Genomic DNA, 13109 nt, shown 5'->3' with positions numbered 1-13109 from the left:
AAGAAACGATTTTAGACCAGTTTAACCTAAGTTAAAAGGAACAAAATAATACAGTCAAGAAATTAAAGAAAATAAAAACAAAAACGTGATCAAGAAACATTAAGCGCTGGCTCCTTTAAAAGACCAGTAAAACAGATAAAGTTCAACAACATAATTAAGAAAAGAGAGACAAGGGATACATAAATAAATAGCATTAGAAACCAAATGGGGCTTCCGCCCGGCATGCCGGACCGCGCATGCGCCTTCGGCAGCGTCGCGCGCGCCCTGTCGCGTAGCCGGCGCTACGTGTGCGCCCGGGACGCGGACGCAAGCCGCTGACGGAGGAGGCCTTTTAACTACGGTGGGTTTCTCTCTTCGCGTTAAATCTCCCCTGCCGTGCAGCCTGGTGCCGCGTAGGCTCCCGTGGGACGCTCCCGTCGGACGCCGTCCGACCTAGATTGTTAATGTTATTGTTGGGAAAGGCGAAAAAGGCAGAAAGATCCCAGAATAGCTGATCCGTTGTAACGGTTGGAACTGAAGCTGGGATAGATGGGTAGCCGAAGATCATGTGCTTCGTGAGCCCAGTGAAAATCGTAGATTGGCCAGGTGCGGTGGCTCACGCCTGTTTCCCAGCATTTTGGGAGGCGGAGGCGGGCGGATCACGAGGTCAGGAGTTTGAGACCAGCCTGTCCAACATGGCGAAACTCTGTCTCTACTAAAAATACAAAAAGTGGTTGGGCGTGGTGGTGGGCGCCTGTAATCCCAGCTATTTGTGAGGCTGAGGCAGGAGAATCGTTTCAACCCGGGAGGCGGAGGTTGCAGTGAGCCGAGATCGCCATTGCACTCTAGCCTGGGCGGCAGGGCGAGACTCTGTCTCAAAAAAAAAAAAAAAAAAAAAAAAAAAATCGTAGATTAGGGTCTGGGAGCGGTGGCTCACTCCTGTAATCCCAGCACTTTAGGAGGCCGAGGTGGGCGGATCACTTGAGGTCAGGAGTTTGAGACCCGCCTGGCCAACATGGTGAAACCCCGTCTCTGCTAAAAATACAAAACAATTAGCAGGACATGGTGGTGGGCGCCTATAATCCCAGCTACTCTGGAGGCTGAGGCAGGAGAATCACTTGAACCCGGGAGGCGGAGGTTGCAGTGTGCTGAGACCGCGCCACTGCACTCCATCCTGGGCAACAATACCGAAACTCTTGTCACAAAAAAAGAAAGAAAGAAAGAAAGAAAATCGTAGATTACAGCATAAATTGGCAAGAAATGCTGTAGCTCACCTGAGGAGCAAGAGAGAAAGAAGCAGCCGCTCCAGGTTGCTTGGTGCTGACTCTGTCTTTTTTTAAAAGGCCTCTCCATCGAAGAAAAAAATGAAAATGATGAAAACTCATTAAGCAGTTCCTCCGACAGCAGTGAAGACAAGGATGAAAAAATAAGTGAAGAATGTGATATTGAAGAAAAGACTGAAGTGAAAGAAGAACCGGAGCTTCAAACCAAAAGGGAAATGGAAGAAAGAACAGTAACTCTAGAAATCCCTGAAGTTCTGAAGAGGCAGCTGGAGGATGATTGTTACTACATTAATCGGAGGAAACGGTTAGTGCAACTTCCATGCCACACCAACATCATAACGATTTTGGAATCCTATGTGAAGCATTTTGCTATCAGTGCAGCCTTTTCAGCCAATGAGAGGCCTCGTCACCATCACGCTATGCCACATGCCAGCATGAACGTGCCTTATATCCCAGCAGAAAAGAATGTTGACCTTTGTAAGGAGATGGTGGATGGATTAAGAATAACCTTTGATTACACTCTCCCGTTGGTTTTACTCTATCCCTATGAACAAGCTCAGTATAAAAAGGTGACTGCATCTAAGGTTTTTCTTGCAATTAAGGAAAGTGCCACAAATACTAATAGGAGCCAGGAGACGCTCTCTCCCAGCTTACGTTTGTTGAATCCATCCAGGCCGCAGTCTGCAGAGAGTCAGTCGACCAGCGGTGAACCAGCCACCCCCAAAAGGCGCAAAGCCGAGCCGCAAGCAGTGCAGTCTCTGAGGCGGTCCTCGCCCCACACCGCCAACTGTGACAGGCTTTCTAAGAGCAGCACCTCACCTCAGCCCAAGCGCTGGCAGCAGGACATGTCCACCAGTGTGCCCAAGCTGTTCCTGCACCTGGAAAAGAAGACACCTGTGCATAGCAGATCATCTTCACCTACTCCTCTGACTCCTAGCCAGGAAGGGAGTCCTGTGTTTGCTGGCTTTGAAGGGAGAAGAACTAATGAAATAAATGAGGTCCTCTCCTGGAAGCTCGTACCTGACAATTACCCACCAGGTGACCAGCCACCTCCACCCTCTTACATTTACGGGGCGCAACATTTGCTGCGATTGTTTGTCAAACTTCCAGAAATTCTTGGAAAAATGTCCTTTACTGAGAAGAATCTGAAGGCTTTATTGAAGCACTTTGATCTCTTTGTGAGGTTTTTAGCAGAATACCACGATGACTTCTTCCCAGAGTCAGCTTACGTCGCTGCCTCTGAGGTGCATTACAGCACCAGGAACCCCCAGGCAGTCAATAAGTGTTGATGGTTCTGTAAGAACAACTGCTCCATCTAGCATGGTGTTCTGAGTTCCAGGTAAAAAATTAACAAGGTGGTGGGTTTTTATCCAGAGCACAAAGCAAAGTGCCCACCAGGGGGCTTTGACAGAGGTGTGCCCTGTTGTTTGAGTTCCCCATGTACTGTAGTTACTCTGTTTAGAATTATTTCCTAGGTGCCTGAAAGTGTTCTGACATGACACTTGCTACTTTGTAGGCCATCTGTGATGGCAGGTAAAAAGCAACTGTGTTCACAGTGAAATGTTCATGGAAGTGTACATAGGTTAGGCCATTTCAGCAGACATTGCAGTTAGTCAGCAAGAACCACATTGTTTCGTTATTTGTTAGCATTAAACAAAAATTTTTTTGCAAATTGGTTTCATTCTCTTGATGAAGCTGAGCAACTGTCCAACAAGGTTTAGTTTGTACTTGAAAACTGCAAAGTAGTCTCAAAGTATTTTAGAGGGAATCCATATTGATGGCAAAAGAAAATTTGCAGCTATAATTTGCTTCTGACGGTTCCTTCTCTGTGAAACATTATTTTTGGTGATCTAAAGAAAGCATTGCCTTTCTTGTTTGCAATTTTACAGCTATACTTTTTTGTGTAATGTTATGGTTCCCTTTCTGTAACATGTTCTTTTTGGTGATCTAAATAAAGCCTCTCTTGTTTGAAAAAAAAAATTAACTCGGAGTCATAGCTACAGATATAATGACGATTGGAATATAAGAGAATGCTACGTATTCATTTAAACCAGTAAATTTGAAAGTCTTGACAAAAATGATTACTTAGGAAAATATATATTATATAAACTGGCTCCCCCTGAAAAAGTAGGTATTCCTCATTGTGGCACCTGACAGCCCCAAAGGTAGAAATTAAAACTAACCCACATATTTATTGCACACTATGCTGACATTTTAATGTAAATTTTGACCACATAAGATTTAGTCTTTAGAGTCAGAAATTCCTTAGGTGCTAGCCCACAAATTGCTACATAAGAGAAAACAGAAAAGATTTCACTTTCTGTGATCCTAACAGAAAGCCCACAGAGACATATCTTCCCATTGTGGCTTCAGTAGCATCAAATAGGAAAGTGATAATACTGTGAGAGAATGACGTGCCACCCACAATATCTGAAGTACAAAGACAAAGCTGGATGTATTTTTGGTTAGTTAATTTGAGCAAAACCCGTAAGTGTCCAGATGGATTCTTCCTAGATTATCATAATTCTCTTGCATGTCCATGAAAGGATAAGGTATGTCACAAGGCTAAGAGCTTGAACTGTGCTAGACCAAATTGAGACGTGCTCTAAGTGTGAGGTTAGAGCACTGGAGTTTGAAGACTTAATATGTAAAAATAAATGTAACATATCTCATTAATAATTTTCAGCATTGGTTAAATGTCGAACTGACAATATTTTAGATACATTGGGTTAAATAAAATGTTTTTAAAATAACTTCACCTATTTCTTTTTACTTTTAAAAAATGTTAATATTTTAAAAACTTAAAATGACCAATGTGTCTTACATTATATTTTTAATGGACAGTGATGCTTTTAAAAGTATTACCTCTATGGCATGGCATACGTCAAAAACTCATGGTCTTTTTTAGCTATTCTTTGATCCAATATCCAAGGCTTAGCTTCATGTATCCAAGCAGTTACAGGCCTCCACTAAATTAGTCAAAGCATCTTTTGGTCTTGTACTAGGATTACCTTTAAATCTGATGTTAATATATGCAGCAAATCCCTACTGTTAATAGAAACCACCCAACATTTTTTCTGCTGTTTACTAATTTGATTGTTACTCTTTCCCTCACATATTACCATATTCCTATGTACACACTCAGTCTGGCAGCCTTCTGTTACTCTTATCCAATGAAGGAGAAGCTCGTACTTGTGTTCCATTCACTCAAAAAGTATCTATGCCCATAACCAATCTTTGGATAGTCTAAAACAAAATCCCAACTTAATGGTTTTTTCATGTTATCTTAAAAATGAATAAAAAGAGATGATACCAGGAAGTCTAGGTGATAATTACTTTTCTTGCCCAATACTAGGCTTTACTAGAGAGCTGAATTTTATAATACAACTCTCCTAAGCTGTTGCTTGTGCGGACAATTTGAAGTGAACTTAAGGATGAGTTGCCTTCCCAACTCTTAGAAAGACCCAAATAATAGCCATTTCTATAATTAAGGCTACTAATGTGAATTTAATCAAGCTACATAAAGCCAGTTTAAATTCCTCAGCCCAAATAGTAGCTATGCATAATAGAATAAGCTTGGATTTTTTTTTTTTTTTTTTTTGAGAAGGAGTCTCGGTCTGTTGCCCAGGCTGGAGTGCAGCTGCACCATCTCTGCTCACTACAAGCTCTGCCTCCTGGGTTCACGCCATTCTCCTGCCTCAGCCTCCCCAGTAGCTGGGACTACAGGCGCCCGCCACTGCGCCCAGCTAATTTTTTGTATTTTTAGTAGAGACGGGGTTTCACCGTGCTAGCCAGGATGGTCTCGATCTCCTGACCTCGTGATCCACCCGCCTCGGCCTTCCGAAGTGCTGGGATTACAGGCATGAGCCACCGCGCCCGGCCAGCTTGGATTTTATTTGGGCCAATTAAGAGACAGTCTAGGCCGTCGCTAATAATACTTCCTGCTATCTGGAGTAATTCTATAATACTTCCTGTATAATACTTCCTGTATCTAGAGTAATTCTATGTGACTTGGCCCAATCTATGTCAAAGCTAAAAGAAAGGCAAGGTGAGCTTCTCAGCAAGTTGTTGAAAATTCTTTTCTTAGGAAATCTCCCAATCCCTTCTTAAAATAATATTCCTAAGTTTGTTTGTTTTGTTTGTTTGTTTGTTTTGAGATGGAGTCTCGCACTGTTGCCCAGGTTGGAGTGCAGTAGTGTGATCTCAGCTCACTGCAACCTCCATCTCCCAGGTTCAAGCAATTCTCCTGCCTCAGCCTCCCCCAATGGCTGGGATTACAGGTGTGTGCCACCACGCCCAGCTAATTTTTTTGTATTTCTAGTGGAGATGGGGTTTCACCATGTTGGCCTGGCTGGTCTTGAACTCCTGACCTCAAATGATCCACCCATCTTGGCCTCCCAAAGTGTTGGAATTACAAGCATGAGACACCGCGCCCAGCCTATATGTTTTTTTTTTTTTAATCTCACAATTGTTTGAGATCTGTTGTTAGAGTCTTAAATGATTTTGTGCAGCTACTGTCCTGACAGATGATTCAATGAAATATTCAAAGATGAAATAAGAATGAAATTCTGCTGATCAATGTTCAAACTGAAAATACGATCTTTGCAAATGAAACCTCTTCTTCAGAAAGAATCATTTATAGTGGTAAAGAGGTGAATAATTTTTTTGATTCTTTCTTGTAACTTTGGCTGAATGAGAACAAAAAGAGGAGACGGAGAAGGAAAAGGGTTCCATGGACTTCTCGGAGGACTCAGCAGTCTCACATGAGTACCCACACTTACACAGACTGCACCAGCCCCTGACACCACTGAAACTCCACGAAATCCTGAACACCACACTCTTCAAAACTCCACCTACTGTCAGCAGAACAGATTAGCATTTGAATAGGCAGGCCAAGGAAAGAAAATCACCCTCACCAATGTGGGGGGGCATGGCCTAATCTGTTGAGAACCCCTGAATAGGACAAAAAGGTAGAGGAAGAGTGAGTTTGCTTTCTCCTTGAGCTGGGATATCCATCTTCTGCCTTCAGACATCAGAGGTCCTGGTTCTTGAACGGAACCACACCACCGCCTTTCCTGGACCTCCAGCTTGCAGACGGTAGATGATGGGACTTCTTGGCCTCCATAAACACATGAACCCATCCCTCAAAATAAATGTCTTTCTCTCTATCTATCTATCTATCTATCTATCATCTATCTATCTGTATCATATTGGTTTTGTTTCTCTAGAGAACTCTGGCTGATATGTAGAGATTGTTCCCTAAAGAAAAAAAAAGTATTCATCTGATGAAGACACCATGTTGGAATTTAGGAAAGGGCTTAGGATTGTTACAAATTTCCACTACCTGGATGGTTTTAGTAAGTCGAGACAGACAAAGTTTATTTGCCCTCAAGGCTTCTACAATTTATTGCATACCTCAAGTTTGTCTCTTTGACAGTCTGGCACAATAAGACATTTTTAGTTTAAAACCAAATTTCTCATTTTTCTCTTCTTGCTTTCGGTCAATGTGCCTTCCTTATTCTTTTCAGACAACTTTAAAATTTGATTCTGAAGGGGTGATGTTCTATGGAAGTAGGATTTATTGTAGATACAGCGCCATGCATATCAAAAGAGGAACTATGTCATTGTCCATCTGTAAACAATTCTCCTCAGAAGATTAGAGAAAGGACAAGGAACTTGGGGGTGCTAATAGCTCCCCAAGAGTAGCATCCTCAGTAGAGGGCATTGGCTCTTCCAATGTCTTTCTCCTCAAAATCTACAGGTGTCCTTATTTATAACCTCATGATTCTTAGAGACTACAGAGGCTCTTAGAGTCTTGTTTTTATTTGGGGGACCAGTTGTTTCATTTATAGAGCTGTATATTTATTTTTATTTCTAGCTTCTTTTTTTCCTATGGCTCAGTTACTTATCAGAAAATGTTACCTTCTAAATTCACGATTTTCTATATATATTTTTTCATTTATGGCTCCTAATTAAAATCAGAGTCCATTTTCAGCTGTTGATCCTACCCTAGAATAATGTTCAAAAGGTTCCTGGAATCCAATTTTTAAATCTAGTGTTTATTTTATGAAAATTTTCATCTTTGTCCAATTTACTTTTTAAGAGACAGATTTCTAAAATGTGTTTAATGAGCTTCCTTCTTTTTGTCTCTAAGAATTAATTATTTTTTAATTTTCAGATGGATTATTTAAATCTTTTTCCTAACCCCTTGTTTTCAACTACTTTCCCCATTTGAGGGGCTAAAATAAAGTGAACTAGTCTGTACACATCTAGTCATTCATGAAAATAGTACATAACAAAGATCCTATTGCACATATCTGTCCATCTTCCTGAAGTATAAGAAAATATTTATAGCATTGCTATGGACTGAATTGTGTCCCCCCAAAATTTATATGTTGAAGCCCTAATGCACAAGTGACTATATTTGGAAATAGGGCCTTTAAGTATATAATTAATGTAAAATAAGGTCATAAGGATGGAGCTCTGATCCAATAGGGTTAGTGTCCTTAAAAGAAGAGATACCAGAGGGCTTGCTCTCTCTCACACAGTGTCTCCCCACATGCACAAAAAAGAGGTCATGTGAGCACATGGCCACCTGCAAGCCAAGACAAGAGGCTTCAGAATGAAACCTACCTTGCTAGCACCTTGATCTTGGACTTCCCAGCCTCCAGAACTGTAAGAAATAAATTTCTATTGTTTATAAGCTGGTTAGTCTATGGTATCCTGTTAATAGCAGCCTGTACAGACTGTCTTTGACTCAGCTCTAAATTAGGTTTTAAATTCAACGTCTATATATCTGCCTTCTGATCTTGCACATTTACATGAATGTTCCTTTCCTGAGAAATCCCAAGGCAATACTAACTCATTTAGAAGATTGGAGGAAGGAATAAAAAGACTAGAAGGGGTACAAGTTAAAAGTTGCTTAGATCCAAACAGGGTGGGTCTCAGAAGGTTAGTGTCCTTGGACAACTTGTGTTTTCAGCTCCACCATACCAAATAAAGAAGCTGACTATTGAAAGATTGGTGTGTTTGCCTCCCAGTTTTTCTAGAGTGCCTCCTAAAATATGATTTGATTTTGACACAGCAAACTTTCCTTAAAATGGCCATCTTTTTTGCTATCTTTTGCCTTTTACCTAAAAGAATGCAGGAGTAAGGATCATAATGAGACTATAGATAGAAAGAAGAATTTCTGCAGGAGTTTGAAAATTTGATACAGACAAATCCACGTAAGGAAGATGGGTCACTACGGTCGACTGTGCTACAGTGTGCGCTCATGAGTGGTGTCAGAAGTTAGACCAAGCAGAAGCTAGAAATCAACGAGACTGCCAATGACCCAACAATTGTTTGACCTAAAATATAGACTGAGCAAAGAGGCCTTCTTCCACAAGTTGACAAAAGTATAAATGTCATTATGAAGGTTTTGTAGGGTGCCCAAGGCTAAGTTTGACTAATTGCCTTTTCACATAATTGTCACAGGTCTAAGGAACCTCTAACCATTTGTCTTCAAGACTGGATTAGATTGAAGCAGCAAATAATCAACATATATGCATCTGTCTTTCGTGGAACACTCCCTTATGCGATCAATAAACACAAGATAATCCAGGACAAAACAAAGACAGTTGAAATAAGACTGCCTACACACACACACACACACACACACACACACACACACACAAAGCAAGCAGCAGGAGAATAAGCAAAGGTATTTACTAAATCTTTTATCCCCAAACCATAAGGTCTAATGATCTTATAGAAATACCTAGATCTAATTACTTTGATTATAAATCCTAGGGTAACAAACTCAGCAATGAAATCTCAATGAAACTAGCAAGAACTCAGTGTTGAGGCTGGCTTACCTGGCAGCAGATATGAAGGATAAATGGTGTTTGGCAAAGAGGCCCAGTGAGTATACCTGTTGGCCTGAGAATGCCCTAGAATGCTTCTAAGGGAGAGTCCTTGAAACGACCTCAGTAGAAACTTTGGATTTGCCATAGAATGATAAGACCACCCTTAATATCTGAACTGAAAAGACAAAGCTGAATATATTGCTACCAGCTATGTGTTGTACCTGCTGTACAATAGCAGCTTTAGAATGTTTGGGGCCATTGTCTTATTTGGATAAATGGCCCCTGATTTTGCAAAGCCAAGGTAAAAACACATGAGGGGTGCTGTGGTTTAAATGTGTCCCCCAGAAACATGTATTGGAAATTTAATCTCCAATGCAACAGAGTTGGGAGGTGAGGCCTAATGAGAGGTGATTAGGCCATAGGGCAGAGGGAATGGACTAATGCCATTATTGTGGAAATGATCACAGGAGTGGGTTTCTCATAAAAGAATGAGTTTGAAGGCTGGGCACAGTGGCTGTAATCCCAGCACTTTGTGAGGCTGAGGTGGGTGGATTACTTGAGGTCAGGAGTTTGAGACCAGCCTGGCCAAACCCACCTCTACTAAAAATACAAAAAATTAGCTAGGTGTGGTGGCACGCAACAGTAATCTCAGCTACTCAGGAGGCTGAGGCAGGAGAATCACTTGAACCCAGGAGGCAGAGGTTGCAGTGAGCTGAGATCACGCCATTGCACTCCACCTGGGTCACAGGGCAAGACTCTGTCTCAAAAAAAAAAAAAAAAAGAATGAGTTTGGCTCCCTTTTGCTCTCTCTTGCCCTCTCTTGCCCTCTCTTGTTCTCCTACTTTACACCATGAGATGGCACAGCAAGAAGACCGTCGCCAGAGGCCAATCACTCAGACCCTCACCACAGGCCAATCACTCAGTCTGGCTGGGACTCGCCAGTCTTCAGATCTGTGAGAAATAAATTTCTGTTCATTATAAATTACAGGTTCATTACTCTCAGGTTTTATTATAGCAGCACAAAATGAACTAAGATAATTGGCCCCCTGTGTTTTCTAATTACATCAGTAATGCAAACTCATAATTGCACAGCAAATGCTCATTCTAGAAAATGCAGCTATGGAAAACTAATATTAAAAATAATTCATCACACCATCATCCAGAGATGGCCCTGGAAACATTCTGAGACGTATATACTCACACTTTTAAAACATGTATAATCATACTTTAAATTACATAATATATACTTTTTAAATGCACACATAATACAGGTTTATAACCTTTTTGTATTAAACAGATCATATAGAATTTTGATATCAATAATTACACTTCTTCAAAATTGTTGCCAATAGAACACAAGTATCTATCATCATTTATTTTGCCATCCTTCTAGTATTGGACTTTATAAACTGCTTCACGAAAGATCCTCCAGCTAAATTCTTGCCAGCATCCTTAATTACTTCAGTTAGATGTGAGACTCATTCAATCAAACAACACATTTTGTGAGCTTTGGCTGACATCTCGTGGAAAGTCAGCTTGTTGCCTATTTCACAGCCTCTGTGTTTGCATCAGCTCTAGGGCAACAGAAAAAAGCAAACCCTTTTCTTAGCAGCCTAATAGGTGGGGTCTGATGTTTGCGATAATTTATCTTAGACTGACATTCTCACCGTTACACAGCAGTTTCTGTGTCAATGCTGGGACCAGCCAAAAGCTGCGCTTCTCCAACCACAGACTGGTGGTAACATTTCCACACCTTTCCAACAGAAACATATTTACATGACAACTCCATGCAGAATAAGTCTCCATCTCTTTTATTTGAAGCAAAATTCAGGCACATTTTATAAGAGCAGCCGTAATATAACTTTAAAGAGAACTATTTCCTAGGCATTTAAACAGCACTTGGAGGGTTGGAAATCCCAGCCCGGCCAGTAGAGGGCACTGTGCAGGGGCAGCCAGAGCCACCCGCCGTCATCTCTGGAAACCCTGTGAGATTCCAAGATGCTGCACCCAGAAACCTGCTGCTGGGGAAGGAGCTGACTTGTGGTCCTTCCCTGTTATGTGGGAGTGGAAAGTGGTGGCAAAGGAGTTTGCTTAGCAGGTCTGGAATAATATGGTTAGGCTGCCAAGGGTGGTAGGGGGAGGTATTATAGAGAATGGCATTAAGGGAGGAGACCACTCCTCATATTGCCTTATGCTTAATTTCTGCCTCCAAAGAAAGAAGTAAAAACTAAAAGGCAGAAATGAAATCCACAAGCAGACAGCCTGGCCCCACACCCTGGGCCTGGTAGTTAAAGATAGACCCCTGACCTACTCGGTTATGTTATCTATAGATTACAGACATTGTATAGAAAAGCACTGTGAAAATCCCTGTCCCGTTCTGTTCCATTCTAATTACTGGTGCATGCAGCCCCCAGTCACTTACCCCCTGCTTGCTCAATCGATCACGACCCTCTCACATGGACCTCCTTAGAGTTGTGAGCCCTTAAAAGAGACAGGAATTGCTCACTCGGGAGAGCTCAGTTGTTGGAGACGTGAGTCTTGCCGAAGCTCCCAGCTGAATAAAGCCCTTCCTTCTTTAACTCGGTGTCTGAGGGGTTTTGTCTGCGGCTTGTCCTGCTACAGCATCACATGAGAAGCATGATACAGGGTTCTTCTTTCCTTAGCTGGAGCACCACTTTAGACCATGGGATGGGGAAAGCCAGTCAGAGATGACTGGAAGACCACCAGGCCAGAACAAGAAGGGTTAATGCATGGACTTTGGCTGGCTCAGAAGGAGTTTGGCTAAAGCAAGTATGTTTTGACTTCAATTACAGACTTGAACTTGAGATTGAGAAATCTTTCTACTGAAGCTGCCCCCAAACTCCTAGGACAGAGGCGGATGCTTGGATTGTCAGTGAAGCCAGCAAAGGAAATCTTGGAATGGTTTCCCAGGAATAGAGAATAAGCCCTGGGAGACGCCAGTTTTGAAAACTGGTACTATCGTGCTTGTTAGAGAGTCATGGTGAGGCAGGAGAATAGGGAACTGGGGTAGCAAAGGGTTGAGGCATAAGCAAAGGAACAGCAGATGCAGCCAGTTCGCATAAGCAAGAGAACAGCAGGTGCAGCCAGTTTTAAGCAAGATTGGGCAGGACATAGGCTACATCTTCACTCCTGTGATAACAAGAAAGAAGTTTCCACTTCAGCCCCTGAATGACTGCAGGCCGTTTCCACTTTAGGCTCTGATTGGTCGCAGGCCAATCCTTCATAGGGTGTAACCAATTGGAGGTCTCTAAAGGGTACCCAGGGGTGTTGCCAAGTTCTTTTGGCTTTATAAAAACCCTAATTGAAGAGGCTCTTGAGCTGCGGGCTCCAGCCCGCTCGCACTCTGTGAATTGTCTTCAGTGAATCTGTGCTTTCCTTACTCCGTTCTCCTGTTGCTTTGTTTTTCGTTGCTTCATTCCTTTGTTACTTTGTGTGTTTTGTTCAATTCTTTGTTCAACACACTAAGAACCTGGACAACTCTATCTGGTAACAATGGAAGAGTCAATCATCCAAAACTCAAAAAGAAAAAAGAAAATCTTATTCAAGGTCTGAAGTCTCTAAATGGGCCCAGTTAGATGTTTGAAAAGTAAATTATGTGTGGGAAGCACAGAGTCCAAGGAAGAGCATGTTAAGTTTCTGAACACTCCTAAGGAAGGAGGAGGAAGACACTTCGGCCTGTTTGTGAAAATTGGAAAAGGTACAAATTAAATATGTAGATCCTGCAACTGGAGAAGACTCAGAGAGGATGTTTATATAGGGAGGAAGGGAAGGAAAGAAACAGGATTGGTAGGTTACCCCATCCAATTCCGTGGAATTGAGAGCTCGGAAGATAAAGTGGCCCAGGGTTTTCTTCCATCAGACTGAAATGACACAGCCTTCCTGTTCCCACCTGGATCAGTCACTGGCGCTGGGCCACCCTGGGGCAGCAGGACCTTGGGTGAGGGAGTTCTCTGCAACTGAATCATCCCAGAATAGGCTG

The 13109-nt window shown here is 42.1% G+C and overlaps 1 protein-coding gene across 1 annotated transcript; it reads left to right on the top strand.

The window, feature by feature from the left end:
- Positions 1-222: 222 nt before the first annotated feature.
- On the top strand, positions 223-3242 carry LOC107973974 (putative male-specific lethal-3 protein-like 2). The gene is given in 2 exon segments (XM_016950763.3): positions 223-340; positions 1323-3242. Coding segments are annotated over 2 exon segments (1347 nt in total). The 3' UTR covers positions 2552-3242.
- Positions 3243-13109: the final 9867 nt, after the last annotated feature.

The sequence above is a fragment of the Pan troglodytes genome, chromosome 13 (assembly GCF_028858775.2).
Source record: "Pan troglodytes isolate AG18354 chromosome 13, NHGRI_mPanTro3-v2.0_pri, whole genome shotgun sequence".
NCBI classification, from domain to species: Eukaryota; Metazoa; Chordata; class Mammalia; order Primates; family Hominidae; genus Pan; species Pan troglodytes.
This window is presented reverse-complemented; position numbering and strand designations above follow the sequence as displayed.